Source organism: Myotis daubentonii, chromosome 8, assembly GCF_963259705.1.
Source record: "Myotis daubentonii chromosome 8, mMyoDau2.1, whole genome shotgun sequence".
In the NCBI taxonomy this organism is placed as follows: domain Eukaryota; kingdom Metazoa; phylum Chordata; class Mammalia; order Chiroptera; family Vespertilionidae; genus Myotis; species Myotis daubentonii.
In genome coordinates, this window is record NC_081847.1 from 35157123 (window position 1) to 35176848 (window position 19726).

The 19726-nt window shown below is 48.7% G+C and overlaps 1 protein-coding gene across 1 annotated transcript in view; it reads left to right on the forward strand.

Annotated features, from left to right (window-relative positions):
* EFCAB8 (EF-hand calcium binding domain 8) overlaps positions 1 to 19726 on the forward strand; it is a 55722-nt gene continuing 35996 nt past the window's right edge. The window contains exons 1-8 of the mRNA XM_059707504.1: positions 1 to 9; positions 1451 to 1604; positions 7519 to 7637; positions 12277 to 12380; positions 14740 to 14875; positions 18314 to 18419; positions 18635 to 18719; positions 19268 to 19392. Coding sequence (XP_059563487.1) covers positions 1 to 9; positions 1451 to 1604; positions 7519 to 7637; positions 12277 to 12380; positions 14740 to 14875; positions 18314 to 18419; positions 18635 to 18719; positions 19268 to 19392 — 838 coding nt within the window. The remainder of the gene's footprint in view (positions 10 to 1450; positions 1605 to 7518; positions 7638 to 12276; positions 12381 to 14739; positions 14876 to 18313; positions 18420 to 18634; positions 18720 to 19267; positions 19393 to 19726) is intronic.

The following is a 19726-nucleotide window of genomic DNA, read 5'->3' on the forward strand; positions in this document are numbered from 1 at the left end:
ATGTGGGAGGTGAGGAGGAGGAGGAAGAGGAGGAGGAAGCTGTGAGTCCCTGATGGCAGGAGAGGACTACATGAGCTTCCACGTGTGTGCAGATGAACTGTCCGGGCTAGTCAGAACCAAATTGTCTGGGGAACGTAGAGCTGGATTTCTTGGGGGCTTGAATTCTGACAACTGAAGGTTTGAAACAATATAGTTACTGAACTGAAGCACCTTATAAACCAGAGGCCTGTTATGTGTAAGGTGTTACCTTGGCACGTCTGCTAAACTCGCTGAGCCTCAGTAGGGGAATCTGTAAAAGAGGAATTTGCCAAAGTCAGGAGAAGCAGGCTAGATCTTTCTTGGTCTTCCTAGATCTGAAAGTGGTCAGTTAGTAACATGCCATAACACTACATGCTCTGTCCTTTCCCAAAGGCTGTCTCTCTCTGTCTCTCTCTGTCTCTCTCTGTCTCTCTCTGTCTCTCTCTCTCTCTCTCTCTCTCTCTCTCTCTCTCTCTCATTCATTCTCTCATTAATCCTCACCTGAGGATATTTTCCCATTGATTTTTAGGGAGAGTGGGAGAGAGAGGGAAAGACAGAGAAACATCGATATGAGAGAAACACATCGATTGGTTGCCTCTTGTATGAGCCCCAACCAGGGCCTGGGCCAGGGAGGAGCCTGCAACCAAGGTATGTGCCCTTGACCAGAATTGAACCTGGGACCCTTTGGTCCACAGGCTGAGGCTCTATCTACTGAGCCAAACCGGCTAGGGCAAGGTTCTCTCTTTTCATCAGATGTGCTTAAAAATGTTCAGGGCAGGAAATCAGCCTTCTTAGTCCCTGGTTCTTATAGTAATACTAGAGGCCCAGTGCATGAATTTATGCACAGGTGGGGTCCCTCTGGGTGGCCTGCAGTCCAACACCGCCAGCAGCTCCTACTGCAGTTCTCGCTCATCCCGGTCCCACTGTTCCTGCTGTGGGCTTGCGCTCAATCAGTCCTGATCAGGAGAGGCTCCTGTTGCCACAGCAGAGCTCATCAGCCATGAGCCATGCACCTGGCACCCTCCCAAGGGGAGTGGCCTGAGGGACTGGGCTGAAACCAGATCTCCAACATCCCCCAAGGGGTCCTGGATTTCAAGAGGGTGCAGGCCAGGCTGAGGGACCCCACTGGTGCATGATCAGGCTGGAGAGGGACCGCTGGAGGGCTCCAGGATGTGTCCGGCCCATCTTGTTCAGTCCCTATCAGTCAGACCCCAGCAGCAAGCTAACCTACCAATCGGAGCACCTGCCCCCTAGTGGTCAGTGCACGTCATAGCAACTGGTTGACCAGTTGACTGTCTGCCCCCAGGTGGTCAGGGCATGTCATAGTGAGCAGTTGAGCGGCCTTAGCATATCATTAGCATATTACACTTTGATTAGTTGTTCAGTTGTTCTGCCGTTCGGTCTATTTGCATATTATCCTTTTATTATATAGGATTTGTTCCAGTCACCCACCCTAGGTAGATTCTCGCCATCATCCGTCACCTTTAGCCAGACGTCCAGCGTACAGGATGAGTCTCAGCCGTTTACAGAGCTACACCTGGGCAAGATTAAGAAAATATTTGAGGACAACATAAACTCGACCGGAGGTAAAGCTGCACTGTGGCCTTAGTCTCCTGGCTTTTGCACAGGCGGGGGGGGGGGGGGGGGGGGGGGGGCTAGGACCTGTGGTGTTTGGAGTATTCAGGTTTGACAAACTTTTTTGCATCCAGTGTCTCCTTTATTGTTAAAAAAGTATTGTAAGCATATTGGAGGCTACTTGGGATCTAGAAAAAAAAAAAAATCCCTAATCCATAAACCTATGACAGTGTAACTACTGTCAGCACTTTGGTATATATTTTTTCAAAAAATTTTATATGTATGGTTTATTACCTATTGCTGTGTAACAGTATTCCCACAAACTTACTGACTTAAATGACCACATTTATTATCTCACACTTTTAGTGAGTTAAGAGTCTAGACATAGCTTAGTTGGATCCTCCGCTCAAGGTCTCACTACCATGCAATGAAGGTGTTAGCTGGGGTTGTGGTGTCATCTGGGGTTTGACTGGGGAAGGATCCACTTCTGAGCTCATTCAGGTTGTTGGCAGAATCCAGTTCCTTGCAGCTGCAGGACTCAGGGCTTCTGTTTCTTGGCTGGAAGCTGCCTTCAACTTCTAAAGCTGCCTATAGTTCCTGGCCATGTGGGATTCTCCAACATGGCTGATTTAAAGGCTCAAGCCAGCTAGGGAGATAGAAACTCCACCAAGATGGGTGCTATAGTCTTATCACATGGTAATGTAATCATGTACACGTGGTCCTGTACATCCCATCACCTTTGCCATATTGGTTAGAAGTGAGCCACAGGTCCCACCACACTCAAGGGAAGGGAATTGCAGGGAGACATGAACACTAGGAGGCGGGCCTCATGGGGCCTCTTACACATATGGCTCTGTGTGTTCTTACATGTCTGTAATTGTACTATGTATGTAATTCCAGACCCTTCTCTTTCTCTTAATGTTGACACTCTTTAAGGGTGTTTTCATACTGCCATGTGGTCTTCCAAACAATCATCACCAATATGTGCAAGTGTTCTACTGGTTGACCGATCTCTTCCTTTATATTTGGACATTTAGGTTTATTGAGTTTAATAACATTGTGAAAAACATCCTTTTTGTATCAAATGTTTTCTCTCTACACCTTGATTTTCACCCTTGGGATGATAAACATAAAGTTAAATAGTAGGAATACTTAAAGGCATTTATATCCCTGAACTATGAACATCAATGCTAGGGCCCTGTCTACTCAAGCCATCAATTTCTTTTGAGTTTTACAGCCACACTGTAATGTGGGCAGGAAAGGATAACAAATCTTGTTTACAAATAAGGAAGTGAGTCTGGAGAGGGACCATTTGTGTCTGACCTGAAGATGAGATGATTCCTAATTGGAGTTCTTTCCTGCTCGTGCTTGGCAGCCAGGAGTTGCCACCTGTGTCTTGGAGGACCCCGACAGCGCCAACTTTGGCCATGATTTTGATTGTGTTTGTTTTGAATAGGTAATAGAGTCATGCAGTTCAAGATTCAAAATGCACTTTCCCATGATACCTTTTTGTTGTACAGAGAAATGTCTCCCTCTGCTGGACAAGCACAGAAGTGGGTATAGTTGCTTCCCCCCTTTTAAAATGTGCAGTGGGAGCCTACTCCCCATAATTCTACTTGCTATTTTTTCAGCTTTATTGAGGTATAATTGAAAAATAAAACTATAATACATTTAAAGTGTACACTGTGATGATTTGATATTAGTATACATTATAAAAGGATCCCCACAATTGCCTGTTCCTTGCTTTTTCAAAAAATAATTTTTACCAAAGTTTCCCCTCTTGCTTTTTACTTACTATGTCTTGGTAATCTTTTCATATCAATGTAATTGAGAGGCTCTTCATATTTAAAAAACTGGTCATGGTTTTAAGTGGAAGAGAGGAAAATTCACCTTTAGCTGATGTATAGGGTAAAGGAAAATAGGATAGCTTTCCTCCTTTAAAAGTCTTTAAAACAGATGGATTCTGGCATGGACTCGATGCCTTTTCTCGGGAACCCTGACCAACTCTGCCTGCCTCGGTGGAAGGGGGAGAGGACAGGGCTCTCCTCGCTGTTCTGCAAGTTCCCTTCCCAGCCTTAGTTTTTCTGTTGGTTGAACCGAGGTCTTTGAGGTAGGTGGGTCTGTGGTTCTTTAAGAGGAGTGCTAACCCATCTTTTGGAGGCTTTGAAAGTGTCCACGTACCCACAGCCCCAGCACCCTGTGCCTGGGGAGCCTGCAGGCTGCTCAGGGGTTGAGGGATTAGCACTGAGCGACAGTCCTGCAGCTCCCTGCCCGGACCCCGTGTGGCCCTTACCTTCTGTGCAGGCGCTCCTGGGTGGATGTCAGTGGCACGGGGTCCCCAGCAGACATTTTGCCAGGCATGATAAAAATCAGCGTTAGGACAGTCTCCGGGGTTGTAAAGCCCTGTCAGATTTTATTCAGTTCTCATGAGGGCCCTGCAGAGCTGGTGATAGTGTCCTGGCTGTCTGTGAGGAGTCTGGGCCTTTCTTTGCTCACATGCCCAAATGGAGTGGCCCGGAGCCTCTGACACCAAAGCCTGTGCTTTCTTGGGCACCCACACCATGCGTAGCACCCCAGATGCCAGAGTAAGTGAAGGAAGAGGGGACCAGGCAGCGCAGGGGCCGGTCTGTGATTGCGATCTGGGGCTGTCTGTGAGCACGTGCTCATTTCCCCCAGAGGGCAGGGGGAGGTTAGGAAATAACATTTTTTTCTTAAATAGTTTTCATATAGCATTAAAAAACATATTTTTATTGATTTCAGAGAGGAAGGGAGAGGGAGAGAGAGAAACATCTATGATGAGAGAGAATCATCGATTGGCTGCCTCCTGCGCACCCCACACTGGGGATTGAGCTCACAACCCGGGCATGTGCCCTGACCAGGAATTGAACCATGACCTTCTGGTTCTTTTTTTTTTTTTTTTTTTAATATATTTTATTGATTTTTCACAGAGAGGAAGGGAGAGAGATAGAAAGTTAGAAACATCGATGAGAGAGAAACATCGATCAGCTGCCTCCTGCACATCTCCCACCGGGGATGTGCCCGCAACCCAGGTACATGCCCTTGACCGGAATCGAACCTGGGACCTTTCAGTCCGCAGGCCGACGCTCTATCCACCGAGCCAAACCGGTTTCGGCGACCTTCTGGTTCTTAAGTCAATACTCAACCACTGAGCCACGCCGGCTGGGCACATAGCATTTATTTTTAAAAATACTTAGAAGTATATAAAAATAGTCATTACAAAGAGAGGGAGAGAAAGGGGTGGAGGTGGGGTGGGGTGTTGGGAGGCACTTGGGAATCGAAGTGTGTGTGACTAGAAACCTGCCTGGGAAGGTGGAGTAGAAGTTTCCCAGGACATGGGGAGGAGGGCAGTTCCAGGAAGGCAAAGGCAGAAGAGAGGTGCAGGAGGGCTGCTGTGCTAGAGGGAGAAGGGATGTCCTGGGGCAAGGTAGGGAGGAAGGGGGCCATGGAAGGTGACTCAGGTCAGGAGGGGCCCCCCCAGCAGTGGGCCTGACGGGGAGGTGACACATGTAGACCTGTTTGAGGAGGCTGGGTGGCTATGGGAGGGCTTGGCTGTAAGAGGGGAGTGGAGATTATGACAGAGAGGAGGGAAGGCTTCATTTTCAATCCCTGCTGCACCACTGTGTGTCCTCAGGCAGGTCCCTGAACTGCTCAGCCCCGCTGTGCCCTTACCTGTGTGATGGGAGGGAGACAGTGCCTCCATTCTAGGGATAGGATTCTTATGAGGATTTAGGAGGGAGGACATTGAAAACCCCCTCAGGTTTTCAGCCTGGGTGACTTGGGGGAAGTGACACCACGAGCAAAGGAGGGAAACACAGGAAAGGGGAGCACATTTTGTGATAAAGGTAAGTTGGATTTAAAACACTGAGCTGGAGGGACCAGGGGGACTTGGAGATAAAGTTAGGGACATGGGAGAGAAATCCTCTCCTGAGATGGAGAGATGGGTGAATAGATGAGGTCACTCAAGGGAGCTTTAAGCGGCAAATCAAAAAGGCCGGTGATGAGAAGAGGCAGACACAGGGTGACAGGGCAGGGCGGGCAACAGAGCCCGGAGGAGGCGGAGCTGCCCAGGGAGGCGGGAGGCCCCAAGACAAGGGCATGTGGGTTAGAGGTCACTGGTGGCTCAGGAGTGGGCTGGCAGGAGTCGGGGACCCCCCTCCCCCGAAAGTTCCTGCCGGCCTGCTCCTAGTAGTGCCCGCACCCCAGGGGAGTGCTGTTGTCACATTTAAGCTTTGAGAGCCTTTAATTAACCATTTAGGACGAAATGGTGAGTGCGTCCTTTCAGAGGTGATGAGCCAGGGTTTTGCCTGCCCCCACAGTGTACATTTCCTTTCTAAAATACCTTTGTGTCTACTCTCTTGTTTTCTCAAAAATTTGGTAGATTGTTTGTGAGAAGAAGTATATTAAAATAATATGGCCGAGAACAGTGTCTACGGTTTCCAAAACACTGTGAAAAGACGGGATCCCTGGGGCGCTCTCAGGAGGAGTGTTTTCATTAAAGGCTCGCTGACTCCAGCTCTGTCCCCAGGGGAAGGCTGCTGCTCGTGAACTGTCATCTGATGTCCATGTTGTACACAGAAGGACTGGGAGGTGCCACTCAAAATGCATGAGCCTCTTGGCTCCAGCTTCAGATGAATAAAATGGATCCTTCTTTAGGCAGGGCATGTTTTGTCCAAGCTTTCATTTGTCCTCAGTGCAGCAATAACAGTACCAAACGTGGCTGTAGCACGGCTCAGCCCTGCTGTCCGGAGCTCACGGGCTGGAGTGGTGATGAGGAATGTCAGGACAGGAGAGCCAGGTGTGGGGGTCGGGGGCCTCCTTAGTCTCCAGGAAGGCTTCCCTGGGTGGGGGAGCCAGACAGTGCAAAGGCCCTCAGGTGGGAGTATGCTCAGTGGTTTTAGAAATAGTGTGGGGGACTTCAGTGCTGGACCAGAGAATGCAGGGGACCCCAGTGGGAGGTGAGGATGAAAGAAGCAGGATGATGCACGGCCTTCAGACCATGGCAAGGACTCCAAATACTTGGAGGGGTTTTATTAGTTACTTATTTACTTTAAAAAAATCTTCATCTGAGGTTATGCATATTGATTTTAGAGAGAGGGGAAAGGAGAGGGAGAGGGGGAGAGAGAGAGAGAGAGAGAGAGAGAGAGAGAGAGAGAGAGAGAGAGAGAGAGAGATTTGAGAGAACATTGATTGGTTGTTCTGTACATGTCCCAACACAGGATCCAACCCACAGCTCAGGTATGTGCCTAGACCGGGAATTAAACCCACAACTTTTTGGTGCAGAGGACGATTCTCCAACCAGCTGAGCCACACCATCCAGGGCTGGAGAGGATTTTAGAAGCACGTTACAAATGCTGTGCTTATTTTCAAAAATCTAGACAGAGGTTATCGACTTACTTGTAGACAGAGAAACTTAGAACCACAAGACCCAGCACAGGAGATAATTCATCCCTTCTCTCTCCTCCCCTCTCCCCATCTTTCCCTCCAGCCAAGTTTGTGTTTTAATTGCCTTTAAAAGATGCACTTCACCTCTCCCTCTATATTTTTGAATTCATGTCTCATTGTTGCAATTCTTTTTTTTTTTCCTTAGTTTTTTTTTTTTTTCCTTCTTCTTCAGTTTTCTTTGTCTTGATGCCTGGTCAGTCTTATTTGTTGAGTAATGATACCTGATCTTTTTTAGTACACCCCCCCCCCCCCGGCAGCAGTGGGGCCAACATAGTGCTATTGCATGGGAGGTGTGCAGCCAGTATTTGTGGGGTGATTGAATGTTGAACAGGCATTGCAACAGATAACCTGGCAAATGTGATCCTCTCTGTGTCCCCCCTCAGCACCCAGACACCCAAAAACGCTGTGGTCAGTGGAGGGTTGTGATAAAGTAGACAATATCTTTTCCTCTCTCTTTTGAAGCCCTGGACAAGATGGCTTTCATTAAAGCCATGAGGAATAATCTGAGCAATGTGTCAGATGATGTGCTAGAGGCGCTGTTTTTGAAGATGGACACAGACGGCACTGGCTTAATCACCTGGGTGAGGAGGGCAGCCTGCTGCCTCGGTCGCCAGAGGGAGGCTGGGGGGGCACAGGGCTTGGCGGGTCAGTGAAGCACACGGAGGGTTAGGTGGGGGCAGTCACAACATTAGAAAGCCTCCTGTGGATTCTGGGATGCATGCTGGATGGAGGGGGCCCTCCTGAGACTTTGGGGGGCTTATAACAGCTCATTCCCCTCCTGGGATTCAGGAGAGTGTATGACGAATGTCAGTGGTCTCTGCCTGAGGTGAACTGCCTGCACAGCAGTGAGCAGCTCACCAGTCCCGCGTTCAGCTCGGGGATTTCAGCCAGTGCCACAACCATCTCATGGCCCTTTACGCTCACTCAAGATCAGGCAAGCCTGTGGCTGTTAAATCCAAAAATGTCAGGGTTTTAGAGTATGTTATTACTCATGCTTTTGTTTTTTTCTGATTCTAACACTTCTACAATAAGCAAATACTGTACAGCATCAAGAATACAGAATACAGAAAAGTATTTAAAAAAAGTCTGTCATTGATGTCATGATGATGACAATGATAACTACCATTTACAGTGGGCATTGTGCTAAGTACTTTATGCATTGTTTTCCTTAAACCTCACAGGAATCCCATGGGGTAGGTGCTATTGTTGACTTCCACTTGACAGGCTGGGAAACTGAGGCACAGAGAAGTTAAGAACCTTGCCCAGGGTTACAGAGCTAGTTAGCAGGTGAACCTGTCTCAGGCCCAGGGAGTTTGTATCAAGAGCCCATCCAACTAGAGGAATCCAAAGGCAACAAAATCTCAGACATATGCCAAAGCAATTTCTTCACTGATACAGCTCCTTGGGCATTGGAAACTAAAGAGAAAATAAACAAGCTTCTGCACAGCAAAAGAAACCATCAACAAAACAACAAGAAAGCCCACTGCATGGGAGAACGTATTTGCCAATGTTATCACCGATAAGGGTTTAATCTCCAACATCTACAGGGAATTCATACAACTTAACAAAAGGAAGATAAATAATCCAATAAAAAAATGGGCAAAGGACCTAAATAGATACTTTTCAAAAGAGGACATTGAAAGCCAAGAGACATATGAAAACATGCTCAAAGTCACTAATCATCCGAGAGATGTAGATCAAAACAACAATGAGGTACCAACTCATACCTGTCAGACTGGCTATCATCAACAAATCAACAAACGACAAGTGCTGGTGAGGATGTGGAGAAAAAGGAACACTCATGCACTGCTGGTGGGCATGCAGACTGGTGCAGCCACTATGGAAGACAGTATGGAGTTTCCTCAAAAAGTTAATAATGGAACTCCCATTTGACCCAGTGATCCCACTTAGGAATATATCTCAAGAAAACAGAAACACCAATCAGAAAGGATATATGCACCCCTATGTTCATAGCAGCACAATTTACCATAGCTAAGATCTGGAAACAGCCTAAGTGCCCATCAGCAAATGAATGGATTAGAAAACTGGTACATCTACACGATGGAATACTATGCTGCTGTAAAAAAGAAGGCATTCTTACCATTTGCAACAGCATGGATGGAACTGGAGAGCATTATGCTAAAATAAGCCAGTCAATGAAAGAAAAATACCACATGATCTCACTCATTTATGAATAATTAAGACCATTATAAACTGATGAACAAAAATAGATACAGAGGCAGAGCAACATCGAACAGACTGTCAAACTACAGCAGGAAGGCCGGGGAGGGTTGGGGGATGGGGTAAGAGATCAACCAAAGGACTTGTATACATGCATATAAGTATAACCAATGGACACAAGACACTGGGGGGTAGGGGAGGCCAGGGGAAGGTCAAGGGGAGAAAAAAAAAGGAGACATATATAATACTCTTTGTAATACTTTAAGCAATAAAAAAATTAAAAAATGCACATTAAAAAAAAAGAACCCATCCATTAACTGCTCTATCATACCCCCCCTTGGCTTAGGTACATTCTGGGTCTTTTTATTTTCTTCTGGCTTTCATTTCCCTTAGTATTCTGTAATAAACATGTTTCCAGCATTCTCTGCTATCAGCACAATGATATATATATTTTTATTGTTTAAAGTATTACAAATAGTAGTACATATGTCTCCCTTTTCTGCCATTGACCTCCCCCCCTCCCCCGGCTCTCCTACCCCCTGGCACATGCCCTTACCACATCCCCCCCGCCCCCCTGCAGTGTCTGTGTCCATTGGTTATGCTTAAATGCATGCATACAAGTCCTTCGGTTGATCTCTTACCTCCCCCACCGCCACCCTCACCTGCCTTCCCGCTGTAGTTTGACACTCTGTTCGATGCTTCTTTGTCTCTGTATCTATTTTTGTTCATCAGTTTATGATTTTCTTTATATTCCACAAATGAGTGTGATCGTGTGATATTTATCTTTCTCTGACTGGCTTATTTTGCTTAGCATAATGCTCTCCAGTTTCATTTATGCTGTTGCAAATGGTAAGAATGCCTTCCTTTTTACAGCAACGTTGTATTCCATTGTGTAGATGTACCACAGTTTGTTTGTTTTTAATCCACTCATCTACTGATGAGCACTTAGGCTGTTTCCAAATCTTAGCTATGGTGAATTGTGCTGCTATGAACATAGGGGTGCATATATCCTTTCTGATTGGTGTTTCTGTTTTCTTGGGATATATTCCTAGAAGTGGGATTACTAGGTCAAATGGGAGTTCCATTTTCAGTTTTTTAAGGAAACTCCATACTGTCTTTCATAGTGGCTGCACCAGTCTGCATTCCCACCAGCATTGCACAAGTGTTCCTTTTTCTCCGCATCCTCACCAGCACTTGTCGTTTGTTGATTTGTTGATGATAGCTATTCTGACAGGTGTGAGTTGGTACCTCATTGTTGTTTTGATTTACATCTCTTGGATGATTAGTGACTTTGAGCATGTTTTCATATGTCTCTTGGCCTTATGTTCTCTTTTGAAAAGTGTCTATTTAGGTCCTTTGCCCATTTTTTGATTGGATCATTTAACTTCCTTTTGTCAAGTTGTATGAGTTCCCAATAAATTCTTATCGGAGATAACATTGGCAAATATGTTCTCCCATGTAGTGGGCTTTCTTGTTGTTTTGTTGATGGTTTCTTTTGCTGTGCAGAAGCTTTTTGTTTTGATGTAGTCCCATTTGTTTATTTTCTCCTTAGTTTCCATTGCCCTAGGACAGGGGTGGGGAACCTTTTTTCTGTCAAGGGCCATTTGGATATTTATAACATCATTTGAGGACCATACAAAATTATTAACTTAAAAATTAGCCTGCTGTATTTGGTCAAACATTTAATTAACTCACCCCTAATGCCTTGGCAGGTCCAGACCAACTATTTCTCGGTCCTTATACGGCCCAGGGGCCGGATGTTCCGCACCCCTGCCCTAGGAGCTGTATCAGTAAAGATATTGCTACAATAAATGTCTATTTTGGTGCCTATGGCTTTTTCTAAGATTTTCATGGTTTCCCATCTTACGTTTAAGTCTTTTTTTTTAAAAAAATATATTTTATTGATTTTTTTACAGAGAGGAAGGGAGAGAGAGATAGTTAGAAACATCGATCAGCTGCCTCCTGCACACCTCCCACTGGGGATGTGCCCGCAACCAAGGTACATGCCCTAGACCGATATCGAACCTAGGACCTTTCAGTCCACAGGCCGACGCTCTATCCACTGAGCCAAACCGGTTATGGCAAGTCCTTTATCCATTTTGAGTTTATTTTTTGTATGGTGTAAGTTGGTGGTCTAGTTTCATTTTTTTGCATGTATTTGTCCAATTTTCCCAACACCATTTATTGAAGAGACTGTCTTTACTCCATTGTATGTTCTTGCCTCCTTTGTCAAATATTTCAATGATATTTCTTAAAAACTCCCTATTTCTTGTCATAGATTCACCTGGGGCCCGTTTTGGCCTTGGCGATATTTTCATGAGGCTGAACAGTAGAGTCTAGAGTTGCCCTAGTGGCCTGGCTTATGGGCCCTCCCTTGCTGCTAATGATCTGGGGCAACTCATCTATACTTATCTGGGCACAGTCTTATTGTCCATAAAGTAGGGTGAATAAACACTCAGATGAGATGCCAGGTGTGGAAGTGATGTGAAGATGTATATAGCACAGTGATTTCAACCAATGTGTCACAAGAATTTCAACCAGTGTGCCTGTGTAACACCTGACTGTTAGTTAGGGGCACTGCCTTTTTACCCTTGGATTGTAAAAAAACAAACAACAGCAACACAACAATAGCCATCTGGTGTGAATGAATCAAAATTATACCTATTTTTTTTTTTGTCAGAGCGGCAAAAAATACATATTTTTGGTGTGCTGCGGAATTTTAGTCATTAGTTTATGTGTGCCATGAGGTGGAAAAGGTGAAACTTGGTGATTTAGCGTTATGAAAAGCTTTAAGGAGGGAGCGCGCTGCTATGCTGTCTTCACAAATACTTGCCGATAAGCCCTTCCCCCGATCCAGATGCTAGGGCAGCACTGTAGGCTGCTTCCCTTGGCCAACCTGGGTGGGTGGGGCTCCCAGCCCCTTGAAAGGGGCTGGGGGAGTTGGGGGAGAATACTGGAAGCTGAGCTTGGGCGCCCAAAGCCCAGTGCTCAGACCATTGAGCCAACACCCTCCCTGCCTCATCTTTCTCCTCGAGGCAGTCGAACTGTGTGGATTATATGATGCACGAGTTCCAGGGAAAGGAGTTGATGAGGAAGAGCCAGTACCACCTGCACTTCCATCTGCCCATGAAGATCATCCCCATGTAAGGAGCCTCTCCCTGGGCCGAAAGGGCGGTTCTGCCCAAGGCTGTGCCGGCCGTGCAGCTAGTGCCCTTCCGAAGTCCCTGAGCCACCCTTGTGGGGCCACCAAGGGTCTGACACTGGGCCTGGTGCTTGATGTCCTTTAGCTCCTGTCAGCCTCACAACTGGGTAGATGGGCATGAGCATTAGGTAAGTGATTTGTCCCCATTTTACAGATGAGGAAATTGAGGTTCAGAGAGGTCAAATGGAAGTAGTGAGTGGTTCTGTTTGCCCCCTCAGCCTTTAGCTTCCCCAACACGGCTCCTCCTGGGGCCGGGCTGAATACACCTGGCAGTTTCATCCACAGGACACAGAGGCCTCACACAGTGGGGACATGGATTAAGAGCCACAGCAGGAAACTGCTCCTTCTGCCTGCCCAGGCCTGGGGGAGGGGGAGGGCGGCCCCTCTGTCACTCCTGGAGCATTTAGCGGTCCCTGCCTTGATTTCAGCCTGACCCTGCCTGCTCGCTGCTCCTGCAGCTCCTCCCCTGCTGTGCCCTCTGGAACTTCTCATCCTCTCTCTGTGCTGTGGCCTGTTAGCCCCTACCCTTCAAAACACCCTAAAAGAGAGGAGTGCTGGGCCGCTGGCTCCCTTCCCAGAGCACACCTTGTGTGGGAGCGCCAGCTGCCTGATGCAGGTGCCTGGCACCAGGAGCCAGATCCTGTGATACATGCATGTGTGGCCTGGTCAGGAAGGGCCATGGTGGGTCTGTCCTCAGGGGACCATCCCCAGAGCAGGCCATGGGGAGCACCACAAACTAGAAGGCAGCCCCTGCCCTCAGCAACCTGAAGTTTAATAGAGAACATGGTTTAAATGAAAAGCATGAAAGGGTACATTACATAAATTTTGGTCAAGATTTAATTGATGAATAGTCCATGTACATGAATGATGAAAGATTTTATAATCTTAAATTTTGACCTGGAAGCTTTGCTTGATGTAGCCAAGCCGTCACCAGTCTATTTTCTTGGACATTTGAATTCCGGAGGGTGCATAAAAGGCCTGGACCAAAATGCCAAGAAGCTTGCCCGAGTTCTCCTATTTATATGCTCAACCCACAACCTGGAGGACATCTCCAGGTTGTTGGAGAACATAATCAAATAATGTTCAGTTACCGTCATGAAAGGGTAGCCTGGGCCCAGTTCACCAAATGCACCATCTTGTTCCCACTGCAGTCCTAGGAGGTGGAGGTGCTGCCATTGTGGAGATGGGGAGACCAAGACTCCACGATGGGGTGTCACTTCCCAGGGTGCTCCTCCCTTCGTAGCTCTCACCTGTTGTGTCTGTTCCTCACACTCTCGGCCCTGACAGAAGAGGCAGAATGGGAGGTGACAGCTAGAGGGTGACTGAGAATATTCATGAGGAACTGGACAGAGCTATGGACTGACAGCAGGAGGGAGAGGACAGCACCTCCCTCTCTCTTCCGCGAGGTAGTAACGCGGTAGAATTTCACGGTGACTGGGTTATTTTTAAGCCATGGGTCACATCATTTGGAAAGGGCTGTGGCTGGAGTAGGGGTGAAGGTACCAGCTCTGTTGGTAACCAGGACATAATTCCCAGCACAAGGTGAGATAACATCACCTGCTCTGCTGGGCCCAGAAGTGAGGGTACATCAAATGGGAGTGTGTGCGGTATTGGAAAGTCAAAATGGTAGTGCCCTTTAATTGCCAGATCTCTGGCTTAGCCAGCTTTGTGGCAGGAAAGAAGCTATTGGAAGGCAGCATTGAGTCTTGCTGGGAAGGCTGAGTGAGGCCTGGCCTGCCCCAGAAGCTGTTTTCTGTGCTCAGGGCAGGTCCTTGGAGAGGGAGAGTTGTGCAGAGGGGCCCTGATGTCTTGTAGCACCCTTGCCCACTTCCCCTCTCTCCATTCTGGAGCACTAGAGCAGTTGCTAGAATCAATGTTATAGTTTCCAATCAAGTCCTACTCTCCTCGCCTTCTGTGGGCCATTTTCCCAATAAAAGGTCTGCAAAAGCCGCTGCCTGTCTCATCTCCCCGTCCCATGATGTGGAGGCTGACTGGCTATATCACAGGACAGGCTTCCTGCTTTGGGAGCCCTGTCTCATACCAGTGTCATACGTGGGTATCTTCCCACATATGATGCTAGTATGAGGGGCAGGGTCCCATGTCTCCTGGAGCCTGCTGGAGTTTCTCAGTAGTGGGCCTGGTGCGTGCGCGCGCGTGTGCATGTGTGTGTGTGTGTGTGTGTGTGTGTGTGTGTGCGCACGCGTGCGCTTTTGTGAGCGAACTCCTGATTGCTTTCCCTTCCTGCTCTGAGTCTGTTCTGTTTTTGGTTGGGCTCTTCTCTCTCTCATTACCTCCCACAGGAATCACGGGTGTGAGGTTGTGAAAGTGGAGTTTTTAATGCAGCGGTTCAAGAAGGTTGGGCATTTTCTGACTGTCACTAAGGACGGGAACCTGCAGTTCTGGTCAGAGTCCTTCTCTCTGATCAGCTCCTTTAAGGTGAGTTGGGCCCACATGTGGAGCACAGATGGGGTGGTCAGAGAGCCTCTGCCTTCGCACTGTGGTTCAGGGTGGCTCCTTCTCAGGGTTTGTGGACTAGGCAGTCCACACTTGCAGTCACACTCCTGGGCCCAGGTTCTGGCTTCACCGTGGGACCATGAGCCTCATATTCCTCCTCTGTAAGCAAGATTCCACCTGATGTCCATTCTACGTGGATGTCCAACAGACATCTCAAACCCAGTTTGTCCAAACTAAATGTGACAGTGGCCCTCCCTGCCCACCAGGCTTCTCCTGTGCCCCCACCTCAGTGAGAGGTTTCTATGTTGGAGGTCAGCCCCCTTTCCTTTCTTTGTTGCACCCACTCCATCACCAAATCCTGCAGATGCAATCCTTTGCCTGGCCCAGGCAGGAAATCACAGTGGTTGTGAGCCTGGCCGCTGGAGTCTGACTACCTGGCTTAGAACCCCAGTGCACCACCTTCCAGCTCTGTGACCTCCGACCAATTACTATAGAGCTCTCCGTGCCTCCTTTTCCTCATCTGTCCAATGGGGTAGTAATCCCTCAAGGGTAGTGGGAGGATGGATGACATAATACATGCATGGCGCTTGGAGCAGGGCAAGGCACACAGCAAGCGCCCGATGCACATAAGCTGCCCTCGTCATTGTCTTTGTGTCGTCAGTTCCTGGCCGAGCGCAGTGAGTGACAGAACACTCAGGCAAACCCGCTGTGTGTGTGTGTTGCCAGGCCAGTCTAGCAGATGAGGAAGGCGCAGCTCTCTGGAGAATAAAGGCTTATTGAGATGCTGCCAGCAGCGTGAGGGCTTCATCAGCTCTGTGTAACTGCAGCGTTTCCAGTTGCATCAGGGGTTATGACTTGGGCAGGAGGGTTCTGGGTGGTCTCCCCCACTGCCTCCCAGTTGCCTGTGGTGGGAACTAAAGTCTGGGGATGTCCAATGACTCTCCTGGGTGCTCTTGGTAGCCCAGGACCAAGGGGGATTCGTACTGTGTTCCCGAGGCTGGAGTTCTGGGCACACTCCACACACTTTTTCTCTGTGTGTTTATTGGGAGAGGGGGCACATTATAGCCTGAGCTCCTGGTTGTGGCTGCTACATGGCCGGCCCCCTTAGTGCCCTTTAAGGGCCAAAGCCTGGGAGGGATAAGGAGGACAGAGGGAGGCTCCTCTGGAAGGTCCAACAGACTTGGGCATTCATTCTTCCCTGAGGGGCTGCTTTCAAGTAGATGTGTCAAGAGTGAGTCACCACCCATGACCACCAGCTGCACACCCATGGTCACGCAAATGGAAGGCCCGGATATGGGTCTGGGTCTGGGCTTTACCTATGAGTTGTGCAACCTCAGGCAGGCCACTGAGACTCCCTAGGGCTCTCGCTCTCTCATCTAAACACGGGGTGACGGATGTTACTGTCACCTCCCTTGTGTGCAGGTTAGATCCCAGCCCTGGGCAAGAGAGGGGCATCAGAGGGCCCTGGTCCATTGTCCTCACTGCCCAGCCAGTAGTGCAGGCCTCTGCTTTTCGTGCTCTGAGTTTTGTTGGAACATTGTGCTTCCTGCCTCCGCCTTTGCCATCCCTTCCGGATATCCACCTACAGGAGCGGCCTTAAAATGCCCCCTCCCTTCGTTTTCAGATGGAACCCCTCTCTTTCTTCAGTTCAGAACCTGTGTTATTCAGGGAATAAAATACAAGTTTCTCAGCTGGCCACCCCTAAAGTCATCTCCCATCTCCTCCCACCCAAGACTGTCAGGCCGGCCTCCTCTTCCCTGGACATAGCAGTTCATTTCTGCTGACATGCCTTTGCTCGCGGTGTCCAGCCTGGAGTGCCAGCTCCAATCTGCCTCCATGTGTTAAGTGAGGCTGGCACCAGAGCGTGGAAGGGCTCCCGAGCCTGCCAGGCTCCTGCCACGGGCACTCTAGATAGTTTCGCTTTTATGATTCCATTACTTCCTCACAGCCTGACAGGATGATTTCTCCTTAATTAGCCACGGTGACCAGGTGACACCAGCAGGTGGCAAACAAGATTCAGACAAAACAAAACAAAAACACTGTTATATGTCAATTATATCTCAATAAAACGGGGGGTGGAAGGGGGAGGAAGATTCAGGCATCCAGAGGGACAGATAGTGGAAAGTCGGTCTTCCTCCCCCAGACCCTAGTTCCTCTCCTGGGAGGCAACTGCTGTGACTAGTTTTGGGTGCTCTCCCATGGATAGCCTATACATATACCACCCCCTTTCCTTTTAAATATGCAAATGGTAGCACATTATATTGGTGCTTTTCACCTTGCTTTTTCACGTAATAATATATCTTGGCAACTATTCTTTATTGGTATGTGCACAGCTCCCTCACAGTTAATGTCTGGGTGGTGCCCCTTGCATATACGTCTCAGTGAATACATGTGAGCATGTCCATAGATGTGTCCTGGAAATGGATCCCAGGATCACAAACTGCACATTTAAAACTTTGACCAGCTTGTCAAACTGCTCTAAAAAGGGGTTGTAAAGATACCAGTTTTTGCCCTAACCAGTTTGGCTCAGTGGATAGAGCGTCGGCCTGCGGACTGAAGGATCCCAGGTTCGATTCTGGTCAAGGACATGTACTTTGGTTGTGGGCACATCTCCAGTAGGGAGTGTGCAGGAGGCAGCTGATCGATGTTTCTCATTCATCAATGTCTCTAACTCTCTATTCCTCTCCCTTCCTCTCTGTAAAAAAAAAAAATCAATAAAATATATTTAAAAAAAAAAGATACCAGTTTTTTATTTTTATTTTTTTAAAAATATATTTTATTGCCGAAACCAGTTTGGCTCAGTGGATAGAGCGTCGGCCTGCAGACTGAAGGGTCCCGGGTTCGATTCCGGTCAAGGGCATGTGCCTGGGTTGCGTACACATCCCCAGTGGAAGATGTGCAGGAGGCAGCTGATCGATGTTTCTCTCTCATCGATGTTTCTGACTCTCTATTTCTCTCCCTTCCTCTCTGTAGAAAATCAATAAAATATATTTAAAAAAATATATATTTTATTGATTTTTTACAGAGAGGAAGGAGAGAGGGATAGAGAGTTAGAAACATCGATGAGAGAGAAACATCGATCAGCTGCCTCCTGCACACCCCCCTCTGGGGATGTGCCCACAACCAAGGTACATGCCCTTGACCGGAATCGAACCTGGGGCCCTTGAGTCCACAGGCTGACGCTCTATCCACTGAGCCAAACTGGTCAGGGCGATACCAGTTTTTTAAAGCCCATTTTATAGACATGGAAACTGAGACTCGGCGAGGATAGGGCGTTTATCTAAAGCTCCATTGTTAGTAGTTGGTGGTCACACTGGGCTCCATGACCAGGTCTCTGCCTGCGTCCAGGGCCTCGGCTGGCAGGGTGGGTTCTCCGGGGGCAGCCTCCCCAGCCCAGGTCTCTGCTCTTCTTCTGGACAGCTTAACCAGATACAGCCGCTCTACAACCAGCAGATGTGGGTCATCGACATGGTATGTCTCCACAACATGAACCTAGTTGCGATTACATCCACTGACCAGAAGATAGGTGAGTCCCTGGTGGCTGCCCCGCCTGCTCTTGGCCATTGGGAGTCATGCACCTGCATGTGGGAAGATCTGTCACTGAGCCAACTTTGAGCATGGATTAAAGTCCTCGGGGGTATTGCCGGGTGGTGAGCAGTGACTGCTCATTGTCACCAGAGACCCGGAGGCCGGGGATTTGGCTTTGGCTTCTATGCATGCCTCTCCTCTGTCTTTCCCCAGAGTTCTTTGATGTTAGTAATCGTAACTGTACCCGGGCCTTCACCTTCATCGATCTGGACAGCTGCCCTCTGGTTATGGACTACTGGTGAGTCTCATGGGAGATCGGTGCAGGGTCTGGGCAGCGGCCACATCAGTCAGTGGGGTTGGAGCCCACAGAAAGCCTTGCTGGAAACAGTCCTGGAGAGACTCCCATCCTGTGTGCCTGTGTCCTTGTTCCCCCAAGCAGCTTCTCTCTCAGGGTCACCTTTCGCCGTCACTCAGACCACAGAGTCATCGTCAGCCCTCTCCCTCTCCCTCTCCCACCAAGCCAGCCACCGAAGCCTGGCAGAGGCTTGTCCCACTGCGGGCGAGGATCTGGAAGCGTCACGTCTATCGCTAGGGGTGACTTGATAAAGAGCAGCTGGAGGACCAGGGACTCATTGATTGTGGTTTTTAAAAAATGCTGATTTCTTTTGGCCCTGGTTCATCGATGTTGTGGATCTGGGTAGCTGGGCCCATGTTCATCAGCTGTTGAGAGCAAGAACTGCCCTCAGTCCCTGGGTGTTCATAGGCATGGAGCACGGGGAGGGGGTGAGGACTGCAGCGGGGTGCGCCCAGCCGGCTCCATGGCTTCTCTGTCTCCACCTTTCCCAGGTCTGACTATCACAGAGGCGTGTTCTGCTTCGGAGACACCAAAGGCAACGTCATTGTCTTCACCTCCGACAATGTGGCCAATGGGCTGTTCAACCCCCGAATCCTCCCCAGGACCTCCAAGTGGGGTAGCTAACACATTGGGGAATGGCTCTGCCCTGGGGTGTTCTTCCCTCTCCCCACCTCCCTGCTCCAGGGCCCCTGGCTTCTTCAGAAGCTCGGGCAACAGTGCACTACCCGGTCAGCTCAGAGCGGCCTGTGGGAACCGAGGAGATGGGGTGACAGCAGGAGGCAGGGGGGCTGAGGAGATAGGCAATCACTCTGAAGGTGGGAGGTTGTATAGGTACGGGCCAGGGGAGTGGGGCTTCAGGACCCTCCTCATCCCGGGAAGAACCAACCCATGCCAGCTGTGTGACCTTGGAAAGTCACTCACCTGCTCTGGGCCCTAGGATGCTGGTGCTA